This window comes from Strix uralensis, chromosome 3 (genome assembly GCF_047716275.1).
Source record: "Strix uralensis isolate ZFMK-TIS-50842 chromosome 3, bStrUra1, whole genome shotgun sequence".
NCBI lineage: Eukaryota > Metazoa > Chordata > Aves > Strigiformes > Strigidae > Strix > Strix uralensis.
In genome coordinates, this window is record NC_133974.1 from 46,810,400 (window position 1) to 46,836,064 (window position 25,665).

The 25,665-nt window shown below is 37.6% G+C and overlaps 1 protein-coding gene across 1 annotated transcript; it reads right to left on the reverse strand.

Annotated features, from left to right (window-relative positions):
• Positions 1-2,865: 2,865 nt before the first annotated feature.
• On the reverse strand, positions 2,866-25,129 carry MCHR2 (melanin concentrating hormone receptor 2). The gene is given in 6 exon segments (XM_074864740.1): positions 2,866-3,062; positions 3,065-3,189; positions 4,262-4,381; positions 6,340-6,534; positions 16,706-16,915; positions 24,948-25,129. Coding segments are annotated over 6 exon segments (1,029 nt in total).
• Between the last annotated feature and the right edge of the window lie 536 nt (positions 25,130-25,665).

Consider the following 25,665-nt stretch of genomic DNA (forward strand, 5'->3'; position numbering starts at 1 on the left):
CATGAGTGTACCCCTTATCTGTGCACAGATATTACTCACCAGATTGCAAGTATCTTCAAAGAAACTTTGTGAAATTTTAGGTTTTGTGTGGCTTATAGTTACATGTGATGATGCAGTGGCAAAACTACACAAAACAATACATATCACCAGCAGCAAATGGACTCAGTGTTCCAGTTTGATTCCAGCAATACTTCGCCTTTACATGGCCTTCTATAGTTTTTCCCTAGACTCACAATAGCATTCTTCCTTCAGATCCAGATTTTCTTCATCAGCACTATTTCAACTGAAAGACATACTAAATCACCTACTTTTCAGCCTTTAGAGCTATTTAAATTCAATAGGCTTGCAATATCTTCATTTTTTCCCCTACATTTATAGGCCGTTTTTATTTTCCAGTGAACTGATTATTCTAGCTGTGTGGGAAACAACATAATCAAGATCAGATGCTCCAAAACATTAAAGAAAAATTATTTCTATCATATTCCTTTATGGACTTTGATTAACATAGAAAATTTAGTAACTAGTAAATAAAAAGTCTGAATATTTTACAAAAATTTCTTCAAAATACATCCATTTGTTTTCAGATACAGAGAATTAAAGCAATATGGAAAAGGTGAGAAAACCACTGAGCTGTAAACTATTTTATTAGTGTTCCACACAAGAAGACATTCAATGTCCTGTCAACCTTGCTGTTGTTAGGATAATTTAACGAAGTTGTGCTTCTGTGGTTCTGTTTCACTGCTATGATTTCAGAAGCCTAGAAACTTTAAAAGTGGAGTTGTGACAGGCAAAGAGAAAAACACCAAGGCTATTAAAAAAGACTATTTTATCATGTTATAAGTGTTAAATATCATAACCTGAATTACTGAGTAACTGATGTAACTCACTGAACAGGTAAAAAAATCTCAGAAAATTCTTCGAGGGGGAAAACTTGCACATAATGATCTGCTTTGATTCGAAAGGCCAGGCAAGGGAAAAAAGAAAGGAAAAAAAAAAGAGGAAAAAGAGCTGAAACCTATGAAGTCACAGTAGTAACTCAGAAGCAAAGGTGACACATGCAGGCACAGACTGGAACAGTGAGCTAACAAACTTGCACTTACCAGGGCCATATTTTGTAATACTTGATAAGCCAACTTGTATGCTGACTGTTAATTAATTAGTTATTTTTAAATGACAAGGCCAGTGGGTAGAGATAAGACGTTTAATAGTGTAATTCATACAGCTAGGAAAAGTAGATAACCTTTTCAGATCTGAACAAACCCTTATATGTTGAAACCTTACAGTTTTGCAGCTATCCTGTAGGGTTTAATGACAATATTTCCTCCACTCATAAAGTTTGAGTATTCCCTTAGACTACTATGGTTACAATAACACCATCATAAATGTTTTATGATTCTTTTTCTATGTAAAGTGTTACATTATGACTAGTGATTCCAAACACCTTAAACTCCTTTTTCTGTATGTGTGAGACCCTATGGGACTGGCAGATGCCATGTGATGGCAGGAAAAGACAGGGCAGTACCTCAATCCGCAGTTTGGGAATGTGCAGCCCAGCCCTCCCCCAGTGAAAGATGTTTTCTTCTTTCCTGTGTCATGGATCCTGTAGTAGATTGGCAGATCATGGAGTGGGATCACAAAACAGGACCTCCACAGTGCTGCAAATAAATAGATAAAAGGCCAATTTGGGCTGGAACAACAAGACAGGAGCTAATAGCATGTGTGAGGAAGTGTATCCTAAATGTTTTAGGTTCATAGATCTCTGAATAACAAGAATACTGTAGCCATAAAACCTCTGGTCCTAGTGAAATATTATCTTCACCCAATAAAGTGATAAGTGAAGTCTTGAGATAAGAGGAAGTGGTCGGAGAAGAGAACATGATGTAGATAAATCTGCAGTGTGGTGAACACCAAAGCTGTGAACATCTCTCAAGAACGTTAGATTTTTCAACAGAATTTTTTTTCACCAGTTTTCTGTATTAGCTGGCAAAGTCCTTATGATATTGCTTGATTACATCCTACTACTAGAAATCTTGTAGATTAAGTGCAGACAACAAGCAGTCATTCTCCTACCCCTCTTGAAATGAGTGAGAGTGCATCCTGAGCAAGCACCAAGTTCCTCTTGGCACTCATAGTGAGACCAGCACTGAGCTCTTTCAGGACTGAACATCCTTCTCGGGGCTGTTTTGGAAGCAGGAATTTTGAGAAAAGAGAAGCGAAGACATATCCCTGAAACATATAATTCTTTTAAAAACAGGTTTAGTAATTTCCAGTGATGCACACTGTGAATTCACTTGTTTGTTTGCAAGAATATGTACAAAGGTTAATTCAAAAGTAGTTTTCCTCCAAAAGGGCCTTTTATATATCTCTCCTGACTGTAACAGCTGCAGAAGCGAGTGCCTGAACAGACATCTGTAGATAGGATAAAAATCAATAGTTATGCCCTTCTGAGTCATCAGTAAGTCAGTCTATTTTGGTCATTAACTTACAGTTTCCATGACTTCACACACAGTGTCAGATCCCCAAAGTCTACCAGTCATTCTATCTTCTTAGTACCAGAGGACTACATTTTTTTAAAATCCACCTTTGTCTCCATACATTTGGTTCATCTATGTACAAACCATCATAAAAAAAGTTAATGGCACAGTAATGAAGAATATTTTTTCAGAGAATCCCTCCTCTACAAGCTCTAACCTTTCAAACAGTGGTGAAGATCTTCCTCTTACATCAGCTTGACACTGGTGCAATTCCAAAACAAAGCCACTTCTGAGTTGTACTTTCACAAAGGTAGTGAAATATGGCCCATCAATTACAACCGATGAAATCTGTACATAGATAATACATTTTTCTTGGGAGAAGACCCTCCCTTCAAAAACTTGACTTGAGTGTGTTTTCAATGACATTGACATCCCATTCTGCCATCCTGACTTCCATGTTTGTGCACCACTGGAGATGCTTCTGGAAGTTCCCACTCATCAGGATGTAGAGAAGGGGATTAATGTTGCTGCTGGTATAGCTGAGGCAGATGGAGACTTAGTAGCTCACGTAGAAGGTCAGGATTGGCCAGAAACCTGAAGATTCATGAGCTGGATCACATGGAATGGGGCAGTGCTTACCACAGACATGATGACCAGAGCAAGCACCATCTTAGTGAGCCTCATGACTCTTTGTCTGGGGATACTGGTGGTGTAACTACAAAACAAAGAAGGATCCCTAGCATGGAAAGTCAAAGTGGGATAATGATGGCATGGATTTAGTGTACTAATGAATGGCAGTTATTTGAGACCAAATTCACCTACACTGCAAGAAAAGGCCATCTCTCAACAGCTTCATTTTTTGTTGTTTGCACCTTATTGTTTCTTCTGCTTAGGCTGAATTTGATCCTATGCCACACACATACATGAGCCACTGAGAATTGTTTACATATATTTGATGAAATACTGACAATTATTTTCATTAAAAATGCTTACTCTTTTCAACATCAGAGCTATATAGTTTTGCATCCCTTTTCATCTATGACTATATTTTTTTTGCTAAGAACTGGAACAGAAATATCCAGTTAAAACATGACTATTATGAGCTTAAAGGAGACTTAGAACAAAGAAGCATAGGAATTAAAAAACACACTAAAATGGAAATCAAGCTCCTTTTTCACAGAAAATTGGTACAAGCTGAAATCCAAAGCACGTAGTCCTAGAACTAAAATAAGCTGATCAGGAGATGCCATCATAGAAACTGGGAAATTGTATTTCATCTGTTTCATGTGTCAATGTTCTTTTATTGCCTATGACTGTGAACAGTGGCTAGGGATCCTTGTGGGGCCTGAAGTCCCCTTCCCACAGGAGGGCCAATGCAGTCTGGAGGCACCCGAACCAACGGCTTCCTGGGACATGGCAGCTGGCACCAGACCTGGGACCCACGTTCTCCCAAGGTTTCCTAATCCTTGAACTGAGAGCTTGGAGCCCTCCCACAGCCACAAGTGCAGGGTTGGATTGGGGATTTTTTGTTATCCTCAGATAAGCTGAGGACTTTAGCCATAACTTTCTCCACAGTGTTTCCTTCTAACTGGGTTATCTTGCTCTCTCCCCTGAATCCCGTCCATAGTCCGTTTCCTGGGAACATAATGCAATGTCTGAAGCACTGAAGGTTAGATGATGCAGTGCCTAAATGTTGTTAGGACTGTTCCTTCTGGCCTGTTACATATAAAACCTTTGCAATCTGTGCAGAGCATGTGAAATAGGAGGAAACATGAATAACACTTCACCTTCCTGCTTTCTTGTTTTGCTGATACGTGTTCCATGTGTAACACAAATTTAAAATATAGCAAATAAATATCAGAGGTAGAGGAAAAAAGAAAGTTGTTAGTGTAAGATAAAGCATATACCTGTAAAACAAAAATGCAAAAAGAACAATCAAGGTGATTACACAAAGACCATTTCATAACTGTAAAAAAATATAAATGCCTTTTTTCATAAAGTGGTCTCTGATTTGCAATTCTTGATTAGAGATACATGGAGCCTGTTTTAGGTAGCAGCAAGTACCTAGAACTGCAAGTACTTTTAAGTACTGAAGTCTGTGTTCAGCACTTCTAGGAATACTGTTGACTACAAGAAGATAACTACAAATTATCTCTCAGCTGTCCAAATTCTGTATGTATGTGCTTTTTCCAGCACCTGTATAATTAGTGAAAATTCTTGCAAACATTTATGCAGGACATAGTCTAATTAGTCATCTGATATTTTGTTAGTCTGATAGTAGACCAGTGATGACCACCTCCTGAGCACAGTTTTTTCAAACATTCTTGTGTCATTAGTGTAATCTAATCTATACCATCTTTCTTAGTTGCTGGTATTTTGTTACAATTCAAGTTATTTGTTTCTATTTATTCTTTATCAAGTGGAGAACTTCTATCAAAGAAGGAAATTATATTGTTTTGTTATAATTTGTTCCTGACAAATAGAGGGTTTTTTATCACCTTACAGATTGAGACCTTAATAATTTGTTAAATTTTCTGGTTATTGAAGTTCATTGGTTTTTACTCTATCTACCAGAGTCTCCTTTTACTTGTCTTCATACTTTTCTGTGTTAAATCATCTAATGCGAAATTAAACAAGCCTCTGGCAATTGGTCAGTCCGTCTGAGAGAGGATGGACTAGACTGAATTCCCAAAATCTTTTCAACCCCGTTTTTCTCATATTTTTTCTGATTTCTTTCAGGCTATTGGGGGTCTCATGTCCTTCACAAGTTATTGAAAATAATCAGTCATATTTCAGGGATTGTTTTCACTAATAATTTAATTCTTCAGCAGTGAATTTCAACAAGCTTTGCTGATAATAAAATATTTAACTTCTGGACTGTTACTCATTTTGTCTCTTTTTCTGGTGCTCTGGAGTTAATTAATTCCATTAAAAATCTGGTTGCAGTTGAATTGGAGGGGGGGAGGGGAAAGGGAGGCTGGAACAAAAATGATTCAAATACACTCTTTTAGGCTTTGTCTGAATTAGTAGGTAGTACAAATGAGTAGTGAAAATCTGCGGAGTGGAGTGCTTGGTGCTTAGGACATGACACATTATACTCATGTTAGGGCGTTTAACTTCGAATTGTCTCTAATTGGATCCTGTGGATTGAGGACTGAGTACACAACAGTGGTTGGAGTCCATTCATTGAGTGCCTGGAGCATTCTTCCAATATTAGTTCAGAATACAGATCATGTGCTCTGAGACTGCTGAACTCAACTGTGGTAACTGGAGACAATTGGAATACTCACTCCAAAAATACCTTCCTTATCCAAATGAACATGCTAATATAAAAACACCTGGTATCAGCCAAAATTTGCTCTCTGTTACACAAGTTTTTAAAAATTTCCTTTTATGTCCCTTGCTAGTCATCACTCAACAAGCTAGTTTGAATTCAACAAATAGGCAGGAATCTGCTTGGCCAAGAGATACTGGAAAGTCATGTATGCAATTTGAGGAGTGTTTAATCTTTTCTGTGATCTATATCTTCCAAACATGGTAGTCTACCAGGTCAGAAAGGGCAATGACATTCATTTGTGAACAACAGTTACCTAAATGCTACAAGAGAAGATAAAGAGAAACAGAGGTCCTTCACTGTTACATTTGCTATGTGGAAGCCATCTTGCTGAACTTGATTGTGCTGGGACTGCCTCTATATTACCAATACAATCCGAGATGCAATGATCTGAATGAAACAAGCCTCAGCTTTAGCCTTTAATTCTATTCCATTCATGCATCCATCCATCTGCCTGCCTGTCAGGCATGTCAAAGACAAAATAGGTGGTATCCTCAACACCAGCTGAAGACACGAGCTTTGAAAGCTTACCAGAGAACATCATCAGGTGAGGTTAGATCAAAAGCGCAACTCTCCAAACTACCTTTGAACTTTATTACTTTTGAGTAGACCTACACAGGGAACATCAGAGTAAGTGATGTAACATATAAACATAAATTGGCTTGAATTGTCTTTGATCTTGTTCTCAGGTGGGTTAGGCCAATTGGCTGGACAAGAGTAAGGTACCTGTAAAAGCAGGTAACAGAGCAATATAATAGAAAAACAATAAAATATTTAGGTTAATATAGTTGACTGCAAAATAAAAATTCTAAGACTAGCCATTGCAAAGGAAGGAAACTGCAGTACTTATAGGTTGTCTAGTACAACATGTCAGAATGGTTTTTATTCAAGCAATTCCCTAAACATTCAGCAAGTGTTGCTATAACTGATTATGGTTTTGATCACACAACATTATTTAATTAATATGATAAGAGTTTTAAATAAATCATAGTAATTTAGGATGTAGGAGATAGAATTTAAAAACTCAGACATACAAGAAGCAAGCAGAGACAAAATCTGAGGTGAAGTTAGTTCTGGAAAAGCACTGGAGATCATTTAATATAGGCAAGACTGTTATTTTAAAAAAAAATATGGAACATTCTAATATATTTGAGCTCTAGGAGTGGTCAAGTCTTTTATAGTTCTAATTTAAATGTTTAGTCTCCACATAACTGAAGATAAAAGTGAAAGACTTTTCTACCTTAGAAGTAACTTTCAGTTATCAGTGGTTTATGATACAAAACAAATTCAACTTCTGTTTCATGACCTTCATATTTTGTAAAATGTTAGGGTGAACATTAATCTATCAGATCAAAATGGATTAAAGTGGGCAATCTTTGAGCTGAAAGCAGCATGTTAAATGAAATAATTCACATCTAAAAAGAAGGGAATGTTAAAGGGAGGTGTATTTTCCCTCTATTTTTTTCAGGAGTCAGTAAGGTAAGTACAAAGTCCCCTGCATTTGGTACACCTTTTCATTTCCAGGTAAGATCAGACTACCTACTAACATGACCACTATTTCACAGTTTAACAACTTTTTTTTGGGAAGAATAGTGTCAGATCACCTTAGAAGAAATTCTACAAAGCTAAAGAAACCTAACAATGAATTTCTTCCTTTTTCTTTCCATCCTTTGCACACACAGAATCTGGCACACTGGGACCAGCCACATGCCTGGCCAAAAGGCACTTGATGCAGACAGTATGTGACAGAGGCTGAAAATTTTCATTGCCCTGGGTCTTGGTACTCACTTGTGGCTGTCAAACTCCCTGTGCAATGTGAAGGAGTTTGAAGGGAGCTGCAGAACTGCCCTGTGATGACTTTGAGGTGATATAACCACATGAGACAACCAGAAACCAGCACCAACCGATGTCACTTTGGTGTTGCACAGGCCACCTGCCACAGATGCAGTTCTTGTCAGCAGGGTCTCCTGGTGGAGACCCTTGCAGAGGAGTGATGATTCTCATCACATTGCTGCCAGCTTAAAGATATGATCGGTTATGGTCCTCTGATATGTGGTGAGAGGTCTACCACTGAGGTTCTAGCCCAGCATCTGTACCCAGATTGTGGGTGACGAGGCACATAGTTCTGCCTTGGCCCCACATCCACCAACTCACTCCCTACAACAGGAAAAAGGACAGGTGGAAGTACGTTTGGCAGCAGGAGCTGGTAAGTGGGTGAGGAAATTTAATGCTGGAGAGAAATGGGGGAGATGTAACTTATGGAGAAAATTCAGTTCACCCATTTATCAGTTCATAATTCTTCAATTAATAACAAGCAATACAGTTAAATGAAAGCTCTGAAAGTCAGCATTTTACACAAAAAGGAGGGAAGAAGTTTTGAGGCAATTTTTATTTTTTTTTGGTAGAAAATATCTGTTTTATGATCAGCCTCTACAAAATGGATCATTCTGTCCTCTTCAACTTTTTCATGTAAAATGCTGGAAGAGTTTTAGGTAGTAGCAATGAAACACAGCTCTCTTGTGGGAGTTAGATTGACTCAGTTTCTTTTAAAGAGATTGAAAACTCTGAATCATAGTCACAGAAATATTTTAGAAACTGTAATTTTCTGTAATTAACGGAAAATGAGTGATTTACTAGCTGCTATGAGAAAGACAAATTATTAGGAATTTAAACAATACTTGGAAGTAATTTTCTTAGTGATTTACTATTAGCAGCTTCTCTACCAAATTCCATCCTGTAGTCTTCATGTCAGAGTACTGAAAACCCATACAAGTTGAAAGAATAAAACTGAGAAATATTTAATTACTGGTCAAATTTTCACTGAATTTTAGTGCTTATAGAGTAGAAAGAAATGACAGCCCAACAATCAAACCAGTCCAATTTAGTGTAATATGAATATTAAGATTGTTTCAGGTACTAAGAAGGCACCCTTATTCTAAAGGGTTATCACCTACTCATGGAATTCTACAGCACTTGTGTTCAGCTGTATAAGAAATCTGATTTAGAAAGTACATTATCCTTGCAGAAGACTTTTTTTCCCCAGACACTAGTATTTTTGGTGTGTTCTGAACAAGGGCCATTAAATACGTATTAACATAAGAGACTAATTCTCTATCACTCTTAACATACCTTAGCTAGAAATGACTCTGTCAGTGAACTATAGCCATACTTGTATAATTTATACCATGTAAATATTTGATACAAGTCAGAGGATCCTTGTCTGTAGGTGCTGACAACATGTTGCTTGCAAGACCTTGGGATGTCATTCAAGGTCCTGTACTTGTTTTTCACAGATCAGGTTCACCAACCTGTCAGAACAAGATGCCTGCAGCACCTCGGTTGCTTGGTATTGTTGTCCTTGGGCCAGTGAAGATCAGTAACCATTGCATAAGGTCAAGAAAGATTCATATTTTGTGTGATAATAAATTATTTTCAGTCTTGCTTGAATATGAAATAAATGTCTTTCATTATTCAAGCTTTGCAACAATCAAGTTGTTTTCACTAAATGAGTTTAAAGTAATGGCCATTATTGCTAGAATCAGCAAAAGGCTCTTCTGGCATATGATATCTTAAAAAGCTATGTCTAATTTCATGCAGTTATTCACAATCCTCATGATGGTGACAGAAAGAACAGAAATCCTCTACATTTGCAATGGCAGAACTACTTTGTACCATTCTTGGTACAGCTACCTCTCCTGTTTCACTGGCTGCCTCAGGGAAATAGCTTCTGACACTGATACCGCTTACAGGATCTGTGCAATTGAGAGTAATTTACAGGCTTCTCAGGTTCTTAAAACTTGTGATTACTCCTGCTTTACGCAAAATTTGACCTCTTAGTCTCCATGTAAGCATGGTGTTCTCCTTTGAGCTTGCTTTCACTTTTCAAGTGGTGGAAACAACATCTCCATCCAACTCTTTTTAAAATAAGCAGCAGAGATGTTTCTAAAGAATGAATGCTGAAGAAAGTTACAATGGACATTACAAAAAAACCAGCAAATAAACTGTTACCTAAAGAAAGTATTTGTGAGAAAATGAAAGTGTATAAGGTGGAAATAGGATGTGTGTGGGAAGTACAGAAAAGTGACATTAGTAGCTGACAGAAAAGTGGCATTAGTAGCTGACATGGAGTAAGAAGTCCACCTAACCAGGCCCCCCTCTTCCTGCTGGCTGCAGGAACATAATATTCCATCCTGTGCTCTGCTCTCCATACTTGCTGTGAACCACTCTTAGACATGCCTGCTACCTGCCATTAATGAGAGACTGAACTTTAGCTGGTGCCTACAGTTGGGTGATACAAAAACTCCTTAATGCTTATATCTGCTTCTCCTTAGCAGGAAAGTTTCAGTGAGATCTCCCTTTTGTTTCAATCTGCTTAACCTCACAAGGTACCTAACCATAAAAACTTTGGTTATTTGGTCTTTCATTAAGAGTGTGTAACTGTGCATTGCACAAAGGTTTTTGAGACAGGTTCACATGCATGGAGAGTTATTAGCAGGGTATGTAGCTGACTGAATATAGTTAGTTTAAGGGAAAAATCAAAATGAAAGGAGAGAGAGCAGAAGAGAAGCAATGGGGAGGCTCCAGGCAAGCATCCTTCTCTGGGTCTCTTCTCCAGTGCAGTATGTGGCTCCCTCAGTAATGCTTTTTCCCCAGTATTGACAGTTTTCATCAGGACTCACTTCTTGCCAGTTGCTCTGCCGATGAAGCTGTTGATGTTGCTGAGAGCACGCTTTGCTGAGGCTGCATGCTGACTTACTGTGAAGTTTGGGGCATGCATGTTTTTGGGTCCACTAATGTCAACCAGAAGCTTTGACCACAGGGTAGGAAAAAGGAGGGGAAGAAGGGGTGATTCTCACGCTGGTGGCAGTCGCTTCCCATGAGAACCCCTTGTAACAACGCTGTTGGGTTCGCAGGTGCAGGGCCGGGAGGATAACAGCGCAAGATCTGCAGCGTGGGAACAAGGAGAAAGTGCTGCCCCAGAGGCTCTGGGAAAGGCTGCCACGGCAGCTTGGGTGACCGGGCGCAGAGCTGCCAGCAGAAAGCCAGCTACAGAACTTCAGAGAGAGGGCTGTTAGCAATGCAAAAGGCTGAGGCTCTTAAGGCACCATGTGATGTGTGGCTTAACGGATGATATTGCCTTTGCTCAAAGGACCAGAGCCCAGTGCAGCTTGAAACTTATCAGCGGTGAATGTAACTCATTTTGATAGCAGCTGCAGTCTAGCGGTTATCAGACTAATGTAGTTTGTAATATAACTGTGTTAATGGACATTGAAGATCATCATTAAGGGAAGGAATGGCATGTGCAAAGGAGCCTGGGATGGGTACTGAATCCATGTCTTCCAGCTCCAGAGGTGCCCATCACTGACTACATGGCTGATCCTGACTCATTTTGTTGTGTGGACACTGTTTTCCTGGATACACTGCTGAATTTTCATTTCTCACAGAAGTATAGGGCAGGTTACTAATGATGCCTTAAAATCTGGCCTGCATGTAAGTGTATTTTCCTAAGTATTGTAAAATAACTTTTCACACTTTCTGGATCAATTATTTTGCTGGACATATATTTTCATATACTGTTATGTGACTATAAAGGATAATTTCCGTAGGTTTCTAATTCTCATTTTTAATATTCATCTGAGCAAAGGGAAAAAATTCACTTAATGAACTTAAAGATTAAAAGGAAATCATTAGGCTGGATGGAATGAAAACACCACCAAAAATTCAATTCAATGTAAATGTAGATGTAAATGATTCTTTTTCTTGATAGAACTCAAACTTACTCCAGCCTGATGGTATTCTGATTTATCCTTCCCCAGACAATAAGAAATTAATCTCACCCTAAACACTTACCAAAGAGCTTTTGTCTCCATTCTTTTGCAGCAGTGGATTTCTATTGGTTGTTTCAGTTTGGATGTAATTTTCAATCTTGCCTGTTGTCCGATGATAAATCTGTGAAATAAAATGTGAGTGGTGCATTTGGGAAAACATGCTGTTTTGAAAATAAGGGGTAATTTCCACTTCAAAGAGAGTGGAACTTAAAGGCATGCATGTGCCCTCATCTGACAAAGTAATTATCAGTAATAAAAGTCTTTTGCTGGAAAAAGTCTGAAGAATACTTACCTGAAACAAATGATAACGGGAGTATCTGAGCTGTATCTCTGACACAGAGAAGGGGGCAGTGATGGAGCCTGCAGAACTCCCAAAAAGTGCAGGGCACCTGGTACGTGGTGCCTGTTATCCATGCTTATTACCGCATTTCTTTTTGCCTTTCTGCCAAACTTGTGCTTACAATGCTGCCTGGAGGAACATCTACAAGACCAACCATCACCAAAGTACATGGTATGATCATGAAAGCCAAGGTGACACTTTGAAACAGAAAATATTTCATGACAGCATGCATTCGTAGTTAATGTTGTAGCTAACTGAATGTCATCTTGTCTGATTTTTAGCAAAGCTATAAACATGTGGTCATACTTCTGTCATGTATATAGGACAAGGAGAGGGGAAATGTGTCTTAGACATTTCCCCTCTCCTTGTCCTCACTTTTTTTCTTCCTGCCTCTGGACATAGCTTAACCTATCATATTTGACATCCTATGGTCTAACATTATTACTGTGTATTGCATATTGTCACAATATAGTATACTGATGCTATTATTATTATTACTAATTAGTACAAATTATCTGATTAATGCTAATTATTAATATATTATCTGAATTGTTTAAAATGTACTGCTGTTAGCATTGCCCCAAGAGGCAGCAAAGTGTACTACACTTCAAAGGCAAATTGGCTGCTCAGCGAGCTGAGATTTTTTTACCTTTTCCTTGGCTAGGGTGTTTGTGACTGCATGTGAAGTGAAGCAAGAAGCGACAGAAAAAGGAGTGTGAAGAATGAGTAAATGGATTAGTCCATGGCAAATCAAGTGGTTCTGGTTTTAAATAACTGAAAGCACATGACTATCATAGAGATATGGCCCCACCCTACCAGTGATACTCCCTTGGTAAATATTTCTTAGAGCAACATTACAACAGTGGGCAAACCAGGAACACATTTCTCATGCCTGTCAGTCTCGGCTGCTGCAAACACTTGGAACACCTGGCTGTTTCTTCTCAGCCGTCACAGAGCTACTTACTCCAGATTTATCTTCCCAGCTTCACTTCTCCATTTATGTGCCTGAAGCCTTAAGGGGATAGGCTAAATAAATGTTTATGCAGCCCTCAAAATTGACTGGTACTCTATGTAACTCTCATACTTCAGGAACTTGCTCAGGGAACTTTTCCTATGCACAGAGACACTTTGCAAACAGGATATTCACAAAAAGCAATTATTTACTGGATATTACAATAGACGACAGCTAGGACTGGCAAGCTCCCAGGCTAAGTATTAGTATTCTTACCACCCCTGTATGGCACCCTTGAGTCTCTGCTGGACAGCTGTCAATGAGAGTGAAGAGGCATCTTCAGAATCCCTGAGTTTCATTAGTATTTTCACGGAATCACAGAATCGTCTAGGTGGGAAAAGACCTTGAAGATCATCCAGTCCAACCATTAACCTAACATTGACAGTTCCCAACTACACCATATCCCTAAGCACTATGTCGACTCTACTCTTAAACACCTCCAGGGATGGGGACTCCACCACCTCCGTGGGCAGCCCATTCCAATGCCTAACAACCCGTTCTGTAAAGAAATACTTCCTAATATCCAGTCTAAACCTTCCCTGGTGCAACTTGAGGCCATTACCTCTTGTCCTCTCGCTTGTTACTTGGTTAAAGAGACTCATCCCCAGCTCTCTGCAACCTCCTTTCAGGTAGTTGTAGAGGGCGATGAGGTCTCCCTTCAGCCTCCTCTTCTCCAGACTAAACAACCCCAGTTCCCTCAGCTGCTCCTCGTACGACAATTTTATATCTCCTCGTGCCAGCGTTTCTCTTCTTGAACCCTTGAGCTGCTGTCACCACCTCAAAAATCTTGTCTCTGGCTTCAATCTATCTTACCTTTCTTAGTACACATGGTTCTACTCTCTTGCACAGCTTAGCATTTAGCAAGTTTCTCAGGGGGCTGAGACAAGATTATACAGCTGTGCCATACCAAAAGCATGCCTTGGATCACAGGCAACTGAACCCTATCAAGTGGATTGCACCTTTTCTTATAAACAAAGTTATAAGAAGCATGTGCACTCTGTAAGAAGCGACCTGAACAGTGGCATTTTCCTGTGACATGCTCCAGTGGATTCATGCTACAGGGAATGAGGTGTACCTCACAGCCTCCCATCACAGAAAGAGGGTCTGGCATAGCCTTTACCAGCTGTGTCTTGTGTGCCATGAAGGAATAAAGAATGATGTGATTTCTCAATCTGCATCAGTTATTTTGAACCTGTAAGTCTTGACTCTTTTTTTAAAATGTTATAGGCCAAAGTGTTCCTTTGCCATTTTAAAGAAGTTACTAACATTGCTAATTGCAACGTGCATCTTCAATTTAAGTCAAGTGGTTTACTGGAATGTTCCAAGTAACAATGTTAGTGTAGGACATCATACTGGACCTCCTTTGAGCCCATCTCACCATCTCTCCTGTCTCACCAGAGACTGCAACATAAGAGTGTTTCAATATTTGAGCTCGAGGAGCATACACAGTTCTGATTTCACTTAGGCCAGATTTGCATAGTGATATTCTTGTTGAACAGTCAGATTTACTTTTCATGTACGTGGGGGTAAATTATATTAGGATTGTTGTCTATGTGTGTATATGTGCATTCTTGTCCAGAAAACAGGTGCTGTGAAATGCTTCTTACAAAATTTTCTTTTAACCAATAGACAAAAGTTCTGCTACCAAAGTTTCATCCAGGTTTAATTTATCTAATGTCTGCCTGTGGCATAAACATGAATCTGTATTAAAAAAATGTGTTTGATGTCAGTTTAGGAAACTTTCTCATAAATTTTAATATGCATACTCAACTTGCATATTTTTCACAGCTTTTCTTAATGATTTTTTTTTTCATATTAAAGTGAGTAATGAAAAGCAAACTTTTATACATTGTACCCCTCATAAATTGACCCCTAAAGCTCCATGGAGAGAACAGCTGTTTTTGCCACTTCTTAAGATCGTACAAATAAATTTGATTTGCAAAAAAGAAATGCTGAAATACTAAAGTCTCTGTTGGACCATTGCGTGACATAGTTCACTCCTATTATGAAACAGAGGATTTCTGGGAATAAAAACATTATCCAGCAATACAAGAGATATTAATTTGCATGTGGTAGTCATTTTATTCAGCTGAGGCTTCTTCTGGAAGTGCCTTACCAGGTCTGACCTGCTTTTGTTTTCCTTTAGAAGTGCTTTTATTTTTGAGAAATGTGAAAGAGAACATGAAGCTGTCCGATGCCGCACTAGTCATAGCATTTACTAAGGCATAATTACACTTGTTGCTTTTATTGTAAATGTGGGATGATTTTACAGTCAAACAAAGTCTGATAAACTCTGCTGATTTTTTGCAAAATAGCTGGTTTAATTTTTTCGCTTAGTGAAAGCTCCCAGGTAGATTCAGAGGTGCTTTATTGAAACTGTCAAACACTAAACAGGGAGCTTGTTGTCTGAAAAACCTTTGTCTCTCTTGGCTGTAGTGTCATAATTGGTATTAGCAGTGATAAAACAAATGGGAGAGAAGGAATTTGAAGAGATTTCCCTAGCAAGTGTATTTGGGATGGAAAATCTTGCTTCGAAATAGAAAAGTAAACACGGACTTACCCTCTGTAATTTGGAAAAAAACAAATGTCTGTCTTAAGATATGGCTTTACTTGGGACATAAACTATTTTTTATACCAGGTTTTGATATTCTGTCTTTCCTCATTAGGATGTCATGTCTTTTTTCTGACTTAATACTTACTGTCTTTTGTGTAAAAATTTTTCTCTAAACAGCAAGATTAAAGATACTGCTATATGTAAATTCTTTAGAAATATAGGAAAAGACTGTCATATAAGAACAGAGATTTTAAAATTGAACTTCAGAGGAATGAATAATTTCTTGACTCTTTTAACTGTGTGTCAACCAAATAAGACTACTAATGTCATGCATTAGGGTAGCCTCTTTATGACAGCCATACTTTATTCATTTCAAAATTATTTATAACTTTCAATTTTCTACTGTCTGCTTTCTGTTTTCTGATAGTTTTTCTCTCCCTCTCTTTAGTGACTACATTCCACTTCCATGGAAGCATGCTGTTTCATATGCTACAAGATAAGTAGAAACCGTCCTTCTCATTTGCTCTGTTTATTTATCCCAGAGTCTTCTTAATGATTGACCAGTGCTTTGTGCTATGCAGGAAAGTTTGTCTTTCTGTTTTCCTTCATGCTCTCTCTGACATATGAAAGAAGACTTCTTTGGTCCAAAGTAGCTGTTTCTTTCCCAAATTTGGTCACTCTTTCCTTAAGATCAAGAACATACAGAAGCTGGTTCTGAAATCTGTAGTTATGATAAAAGCTAAAATTCTTGTGGTACTCTTACTGCGTTTTAATAAAGGTTTTAAAAAATAACACATACAGTAGGTTTCTGCAGTCTGCTTGGAAAACAATTTTTTATCTTAAACAAGAATGATTAAAACAAATCTAGTTTTAGTGACATTAAGCCTTTACTAGAAGCTGCACATCTAAAGATAAGCCCCAGAACAGTAACACTGGTGGTGACTAGCATCCCTTAAGGCTTTGTGCATAGCATGATGCTATAGCAGGACTTAAAATACTTCTGCTACCTCCACAAACATCAGAAAAGGATTCCTGCAGTTTAAAAAAAAAAATCATTAACCATGACTGATGGCATTTCTCATTCTTGAATTATTACAACTTTGTATAAACACTTTCAGATACTATTGTGCTGTGGTACAGGATGAAAATGTGAAACCACATACCTGTCCAAACTTACTGCAGTCATAATAACACTGCATGTAAACTGGTTGCATGTGTACAGGGAGGTAATGATGGTATGAAGAGGTCTGCCAAAAACCCACTTGCCTCCACGTGCCCATTGGTGAATGAGAAAGGGCATGCCAGTGATATGAACCAAATCTGTTACAGCCAGATTGCAGATGCAGGTATCTGGGAGAGTTTTCTTCTGGGTTCTGATATAAATTGGAAGACATGAAGATGATTACTTGAAATAGTTACTGTACTGTTTTCTAACTACACTGCTGATAGAGCAGACCTCAAAACTGAACTGCACACAAATAATTACACTGTCAGAACCACTATTTTAGAGTCAGGGGAAATTTGTCAACCTAAAGATATTTCAGACTAGACATTTTAGGCTCAACAAAAATATATTTTTCACAATTTTGCTTTCCGGTGAGTTTGAACATGCTATTTATTTATTAACATCAGCACAATTATCCATATTCTCCTTTGAAAACTATAAAGTGTTCAAAATAAACACAGGTCTGATGGACATAGGAACTCTAGAAATATCAGCCTAGCATAAATAAGAGAGATCAGAGCCCTCCTGCAATGCAGTTGACCCAGGGCTCAATCTCACTTAAGGATGCAGACAGGACATTCTTGAATGCTCAAGGTGAAGAGGGAACTGCTGAAAGAGGAATGATCCTCTGGGAAAAAAAGAACATGCAATTAAATATTTAAAGATAGTCTTAGGAAATTTATACACACCTGAGTTAAAACTGTATGCAGAGCTTTCATCTAAGTACTGAGAGTTTGGCTTTGCCAGTTTCATAATGTCTATATTGCATACCTTTTGTGTGATATATATGCTTTTCTAGATTGCTTTACCAAAATGTAATCGTAATCTTAGTATACCCCCTGATTTAGGCTTGGAGGAATGTTACACATGCAGCTGAAAGAATTCCTGACTTTAAATTGCCTTATTCTGTACAAATCAAGGAAAGAAGCACAAAGCATCTTTGAAAAGCACTGATATTTATAAAATATTTTTTAATTGCAGGACTTTATTAAAATGGTCCTTATCCACAGTTTCCATATAGAAATTACCTTACCTAAATTCACCTACAAATTACTTGTTTAGTTTAAGCTATTTTTTTAGGCTCCCTCTCAGTATCTTTAATCTTTTTTTTTTTTTTTTTCAGTCTACTGCAAAGTATCAGTTTGTTTGTCATTCCTACTGTAAGACACAGAAGAACATGCAGCTGGGAGAACTCTACCTGGCCACCCACAAACCACGTTCAGAAGTCCAACTATATGACCACCATTTCCTAAAAGGACCTGTGTGAGAAGAGTTCCTAATTTCATATTTTTCATGTTGCCTTTACTGCATGCTACAAGCTATGAAATAACTGTGTTTCCAAAGAAACATATTTAAACTAAAGGGAATGAGCCAGACAAAAGTATTTTTTTCAAACATTTTTAATAAGTTATGAATTATGATTCACTATCATCTGGTTATGATACTGGAACCAAAGCCAGACATCTATAAAGTATATCTGCTGGCATTAATGACTGGAGCTTGTGGAGAGAATGACGCATATGTGATCTTTTTCCTCCAGTGCCTTTAGCTTTGTGAACATTGAAGGATGCGAAATCTTCAGGAAAAGTCCCAAACTGTGTTTCCTGCAAGGCATCAAATGGTACCATTATGCTCAAACACACAGGTTTTAAAGTGTCTGAAAACTGCCTGCACGTCATTTTATGAAAAAGTTGAAATGCTTTTTTTCTGCTTTATTTCATTCACATTAACAGGATAAATCATACTAAATTTGAAATTACTTTTGTATTCAGAATGAGAATCTCAAATTCTAAACTTGCACACTTCATGCTTGTTTTGGTTTAACCCCAGCTGGCAACAAAGCACCACACAGCCGCTTGCTCACTCCCTGCCCCATCAGTATTGGGAGAAGAGAACTGGAAGGGTAAAAGTGAGAAGACTCATGGGTTGAGACAAGAAAAGTTTAATAATTGAAATAAAATAAAATAAAATAAAATAAAATAAAATAAAATAAAATGAAATGTAATGAAAATGAAAATAACAAAGAGACAAATAAACCCCAAGAAAGACAAGTGCTGCAGATGAAAACAGTTGCTCACCACCGACTGATGCCCAGCCGGTCCCCAAACTGCAGCCCCCCAGCCAGCCTTTCCCCTATTTTATTCCTGAGCATGTTGTCATATGGCGTGGAATATCCCTTTGGCCAGTTGGGGTCAGCTGTCCCAGCTGTGTCCCTTCCCAACTTCTAGTGCACCCCCAGCCCACTTGCTGGTGGAGTGGTGCGAGAAGCAGAAAAGGCCTTGACTCTGTGTAAGCACTGCTCAGCAGTAATGAAAACATCTTTACATTATCAACACTGTTTTCAGCACAAATCCAGAACATAGCCCCATACTAGCTACTATGAAGAAAACTCTACCCCAGCCAAAACCAGCACAATGTTAAATTTGATCAACAAAGAATACACGTTGAACAGCTCTCCTATGGTTCATGTAAAGGGAAGTGTTGTAATATCCACCATCTCATGCTTTACACTGAAGTTCAGAAAATGATGCCTTTTAGATCAGCATCCAGAGACACATGTATTTTCATACAGATTTTCATATAGTTTCCTGTGGTGGCTCAGAGCCACAATACTTAAATGGTAATTTATGCAGTAAACTTTATAATCTCAAATAATTCTGGCTGTATTTTATAGTTTATAACTTTCTTATATTTTATTAAGACAGAGGTGCTTGCCTTCTGCTAAAATTATCATTTTACAACATTAAAAAAAATACAAACAGGAAAATAATAGTTATAGCCTCACTTTCAAACTTCTTTCTTTTCATCCTTTCAGTGTCTTCTACCTTCTTGCCACAGATTTTAAAACTTCTCAGCAGTTTCTTAAGCCACAGATATTAGCTGGTCAATTCATCCTTCCACCCATGCCAGATTAATTTCCGTCTCTGAAACACCCTATGAAAAATGTACTAAAGCACAATTGCTGTTCTGCAAAACCTGTGAATATGTCGAATCTGTGGTTAGTCTTACCTTCTCTTCAATTCTACTTCTACAGATTAAACTCATTAAAAAATTGATTTCAATGATCCAAATCCATTAAAAAAAGAAGTGTTGAGCAGATACGACAACGTGATAATCCATATTTTGGCTGTCACTCCAGTAACAACTTCAAGGAACATGACAAGTGTATTATGTGTTGTCATCAGTCATTATTTATCCCCTCTGATTGCATTATGTGTTGTCATCAGAATTTATTTATACTCTCCTGGACAAAGAGACTTTATTAACTAGAAGCTTAAGTGTTAATTTGGAAGTGATCTTTCAGGTCAAAGACAAGATGATATATAGGTATCACACACTTAAAAACACAAGCACATACCCTTTCTTCAAATAGGAAAGGTAAAAATGGTATCCCTTATGGGCTACATCTGCAATGGCAAGTAGCACCAGCTTTAAAGTCATCCTCCCACCTAGGCCTGTCTTCCCTTACAAAATCTCACTGTTTCCAGCAAATCGGCTTGACTTGGAGGAAAATTTTGGAGGAAACCTGGAAATTTTCCAACTCTAATGTTAACCATAGTCCACTTCCTTTTTGCTCCCATGTGGAGTTTACCTAGATCCTCACTCCCTGAGAAGAGCAGGTCAAACAGCATCAGTCCTATACCTAACACTATCTTGTAGCCCTTTTGTGCTTGTAAGCATGCACTGTGCTCCCTCTTGGATCATTTCTGTACATGTTATTTTACCCTAGTGGCTGAAAAAACATCCCGGTATTTATCAGGAAAGACTTGCACTATCTTTTCTCCTTTTAATTGAGGGTGGAATTCTTCTAAGCTAATTTTCTCAGTTAGAAATTTAGACCTCTAATGTCTCCAAGTGATCTTGGCTCCTGTAATCACTGCAGAGAAACAGAACTCCAGGGGCAATTTATCCTGTCTTAGGTATGACAAAGATGATATGTATTACTCTCACTAGTGCCTCTTCATGGAGAGACCCAGACGACTGGCTTGGGCAATCAAATTTAGGCTGAAAAAATTTTGCTCACATCTGTGCAATTGTATAAGGCCTATAAAATCTTGGGAGACTGAATCTTGCTCAGTACCCGTTATGAAAAACTCCACAAAGAAATGTCAGCCATTTCTGTTCTGCATCTCTGCCTCTGTGCCTTCCCTAGTTTAACCATATCTAGCCATGAATACTTACAAGTAATTCAACTATCTAATTTGTTGTTGGATAACAGTATTATCTAATGTTTAGCATTAGATTAGCAATAGCTACAGAATTTTGTCCAAGACATTCCTGGTCCAAAAATACAGTACTGTTTAACTGAATCTCACAGTCAAGCCAGATAATGTCACTTAGAGACATGTATCAATTGCTGTGCCAAATGTCATCATGGGAAGTACCACATTTCTAACATTAGCTCGTTTTTTATTTCTGAAACAGATCTAAACCAGAAGATAGAAATCAGAGTAAACTCACAGCATGCTGTCTCAGTGAGGAGACACTTTTTTTGCCATCTCAGTGAGGAACAAAGAACAAAACAGATGAGATATGTTGGGCCCTGGGTACGTTGTTTAACGTGTTGGGATTTTTTTGCTAGATTAGGAAAAGCAGGAACCTTAGATTGAAAGAGATAACCCTTGTCACAGAACTGAGTCATTGGCTATCACAGGCAACATGATCAGAAAAGACCTCATAACAGAGTAATTTAATCTCAGAAATAATGATTTTACTTCCACTACTCCTACTGAAGGCTATCACAGGACATCACTGTTCTGGAAGGTAAAAATCACCTTCCAGTTATAAGCCTTTAATATCTTCTGACTGCAGTCTACCCAATTGCTCTTGTATCAGTTTCAGCCTTTAGTTTAAACAGTCCTTTATACTTTCTGCTGTATTTGATCCTGATTTATAGAGAGCAAGCATATACCTCTGAGCCTTTTCTTTTAAAAACAAATTTAGGTGAATTTTCATAATTCTCTATTCTTCTGGTTCTAATAATTGTTCTTTTCTGTTCTTATTCCAGTTTGAATATCTTATCTTTCCTGGAAACAGCTGGTGAGAGTTGTATTTCAGGCCTTGTTATGAGCCTGGAGAATGGCATTAGCATTTCCCTCTTTCCCCCGGAAAGGCAGAGCCTTATATGTATTACAGCTGTGTGTGCTTCTCACGCAGCTTTAGCCTACTGACAGCCCACAGCAATCCCAGGAGTTTTTCCTCTGTTGTTTTCTAACTGACAGCAGTGCTTCCTACTTACAAAAAAATAACAATAAGAAAAAAAATTCTATGGCTTTGTGCTATTAAATGTTAGCACATTTCTATTGCTCTAGTCCCTCCTCTATTCCTTATCATGTACTTTCTGTATGACAGTCTTATACTCCTTCACATCAGCCACATCTCTCCAGTGTATGTCATTAAGAATACTATTAGCACACTCCTACACTTTGCTCCAGGTCTCAGGAAAAATATGAAATCTGGCTGGACCCATGATCAGTCCCCGAAAGTTTCACGTTAAGCTATTTTCTCCTGAAAATCTTTCCAGGAAAGTTGTTTCTTATCAACATCGCCTAGTACCATTCACACTTTAGTTAATTTTTTTCTCATGTTGTAATTCTTGAACTCATTAGATTGTTCTTTAGCTGACTTAATAACTTCCAACATGATAATATATAAAATCTGATAACATATCTGATCTGAATAGACTAGCTGTATGTAGCAGTTTCAAAAATTTTCTGCTGGTAACTTTACATTCAGTTGCAAATACACCTTCTCCAGGTGAAGACTCAGAATGCAAGTAATAAGTGTTGTGACATTCCTATTTTAGGAAATGTTATTTTACCACTTGCTATTAGTTACCTTATTAAAAATCAAGTTAATCTGAAAAGATGTAGTTATAGATAATTGAAATTGTATGATTCCCTTTTCTGTAACATATTCCTTCTTAAAAATATGAAGTCACACTGATGTAGCTAATTGGGGTCTGGATCACATTTTCCCCCTTCACACAAAAACACAGCCATTATCCCAGCAGCTGGTTCACTGAAGTCAGTAGGTTTACATAAAATACTTGCTCACAGAACTGCAGTTTAAGGACCAGCTTTTCTAGGCTGGTAAAGATTATTTAGTACTTCTGGCTGACACTGAACTCTTGAAGGATTTTCTTCACCATTTTCTTTCTAATTACACAGCAACATATCTCAACTCTCTTTATTATTCCCTAGGGATGAAATTTGTTCACACAAGGACGGCCAGACAAAAGTCATTGAGTTAGTAATTTTTAAATTAAATCTCACTGCATAGGCATATATTACTATATCACTGTATAGGTGTATATTACAAACAAGGTTTCTTAGGACTTTTAGTTATTTTCTCCCAGTAAGTTGCAGATAATATCATTTTAATTCACACTTAAAAATGTTTGTCCCTACCTGGCAGACTTGCAAATGAAATTGGGGGGCTGAAATTCCAAGGTTTGTTCTTTATTACGTTCTACCATCAGTAAAGTGTTTGCTATTGGAAAATAAATAACTTTCTACTCAATTAGAGAGATAACCTAGCTTCCTTCTCTCTTAAAAGAATTGACTCTGTCATGCTAACAAAATTAAAATGTATGAATGAGAAATATGTTCAATAAAGAGAGAAACTCTGAAGCAGAGACACTGAGTAAAATTAGATCTGTTTAGTGGAAGGTGAGAATTTGACATGGTTATTTTTCAAAACGCAACTACTCTGTAAATGTACATTCATCTAAAGAATCCGAGGTTTGTGGCTATCTTTTTTAGTGTTGGCAACTACCACATTAACTTTTTAACATGTTATTTCCAGATTATTTTCCTGTGTATAAATCTTCATGCCCATAAATTTGAACGCTTTTAATTTTCTCAAGCAAATATGGTTTAAATTATCTTCTTTTTTCCCCCAAGTCATTGTCTGTGTCTATTCCCTTTGTCTCTCATATTTTTATTTACATTAGACAAAGGCTTTTCACCAAGGAAAAAAAAAAATCTTTGTTCCTTCTCAGTTTCCTTCCATTCTATTATTTTAGAGACTCTGTAATTAATTTTTAGAAATTAAATCAGTTTTTTCCTTTCTATTCATTCATATGTTTAAAAAGTCATATTGCCATTATATTCACTTCAGACATACTGTTTCCATATTTGTTCCCTTCTGCGTTCAGACTAGGAGCTACAACATTAGATTTCTGGTAGTTTCAAGGGAAGTTTACTACAGCTCAGGGACTGACAGACACTTAGCCCTAGGCTGGCCTTTGGAAATCTTTCCTTTACAAGGACAGTATGCAAGGGTGGAGTCCATCTATTAATCCTTGTGGAGTGTGACACATATTAGCCTTATGCTGCCATATTTATGTTAAATTTGCATCACAGATAAAAGCCACTTTTTCAAGATACATGCTTATGGATTTAGAATTCATGGGAGCATCAGCCAATTGAGAGCATATTCTTTATTATGTAGAAAAAGAAACCTCTTGTTAAAATTAAGAGACTAGAAGCTATTTTCTTGCGTCAAAGATGCTGGGTCAGATTTTATGACCCAAAAAACTTTATCAACTTCAGCAATTTTACCTTCTCAGTATACAACAAAAATATCTTGAGGTATTAATTCCTGCCATGTGAGAATCCTTGACTGGCGCTAAGACCCTGTTTCTGTAAGTAAGGTGATGGAAAAAACAATGCGTTCTAGGAAGCTGCTGCGAATGGGCAAAAGTTAGACAGAGTTCTGTTATTAAAATAATCTGAGTTTGAAGTGCAGTTTTCAAATGAGAAAAAGACTATATTCCAACTGATCTTAAAAGAATTATATTTGACATTATAATGCCTGGCTAGTACCATAATTAAAGCTTAAAGTTTAGTCTAGCTTTTATGTGTGCTAGTGGGAAGATTGCTGCCAATTATAACAGAAACCAGGGAAGAAGGCATGTATTTAGGTTTCCTTGAATATGTTAGAAGTCAATCATGCACTTAAGTGCTTTCTCATAACAGAAAAGGCTAAGCAGGCATACATTACTGCTATCTATAGTCATGATTTAATTATTTTTTAATGAGAAGTAAATGTCAATGACTAAACAGAACATGAAAATCTTGCTTTCCTTGTCTTTGCTGGGCAATTCACTTCCTTAGTGCAGTCATAATTTATTTTTCAGCAATAAATCTTATTGAAAAATTTATTCAATTCCATACCTTATTACTGTGAACACTATGAAGATATTTCCACCTAAGCCTGTTGAACAGATAACCCCAATCAGAGAGGGAAGGATGATTGTCTCTGCAGCACTGATCACCTGGTAGAGGTCCTATCCACTCCAAGATCTGTTAAACAAGCCTGGTGTAGTGTTCTGACAAGAAGGCTGAAATTCACTCATTCTTCAATGACTTTAGGACTTAGTTCTGTACAACAAGAGAAAAGAAATTATTCATAGACTAATAATTATCATATCATTAGTTAAGTCTGGTATCTAAGTGTACATTGCTGTTTAATGTTTATTTGAATTTCATAAAAACCTTTCACCAAAAGGTTTTGTACATTCAGGATTGTACATAACAGGATGATGTTTTCAAAATGAAATCTGTGATGTAATAACTCCATTATAATTTAAGCAAATTTGTAATCATCCAAGATACATCATTTTAGTATCACAGTGTTTATTCAACTCTCAGAAAGCCTACTGTCCACTTTTTGTCTTGGGTGGGATGTTCCTGGTAGACAAAAAGTTGAACAAAAGCTGTCAATGCACTCTTGCAGCAGAGAAGGTCAATGGCATTCCATGCTGCATGGGGTAGAGCATTACCAGCAGGACAACAAAGGTGATTCTTCCCCTCAGCCCTGGTGACACATCTGCAGTGCTGAGTCCAGGTCTGGATTCCCAAGTACAAGAGAGACACGGACTTGCTGGAGGGC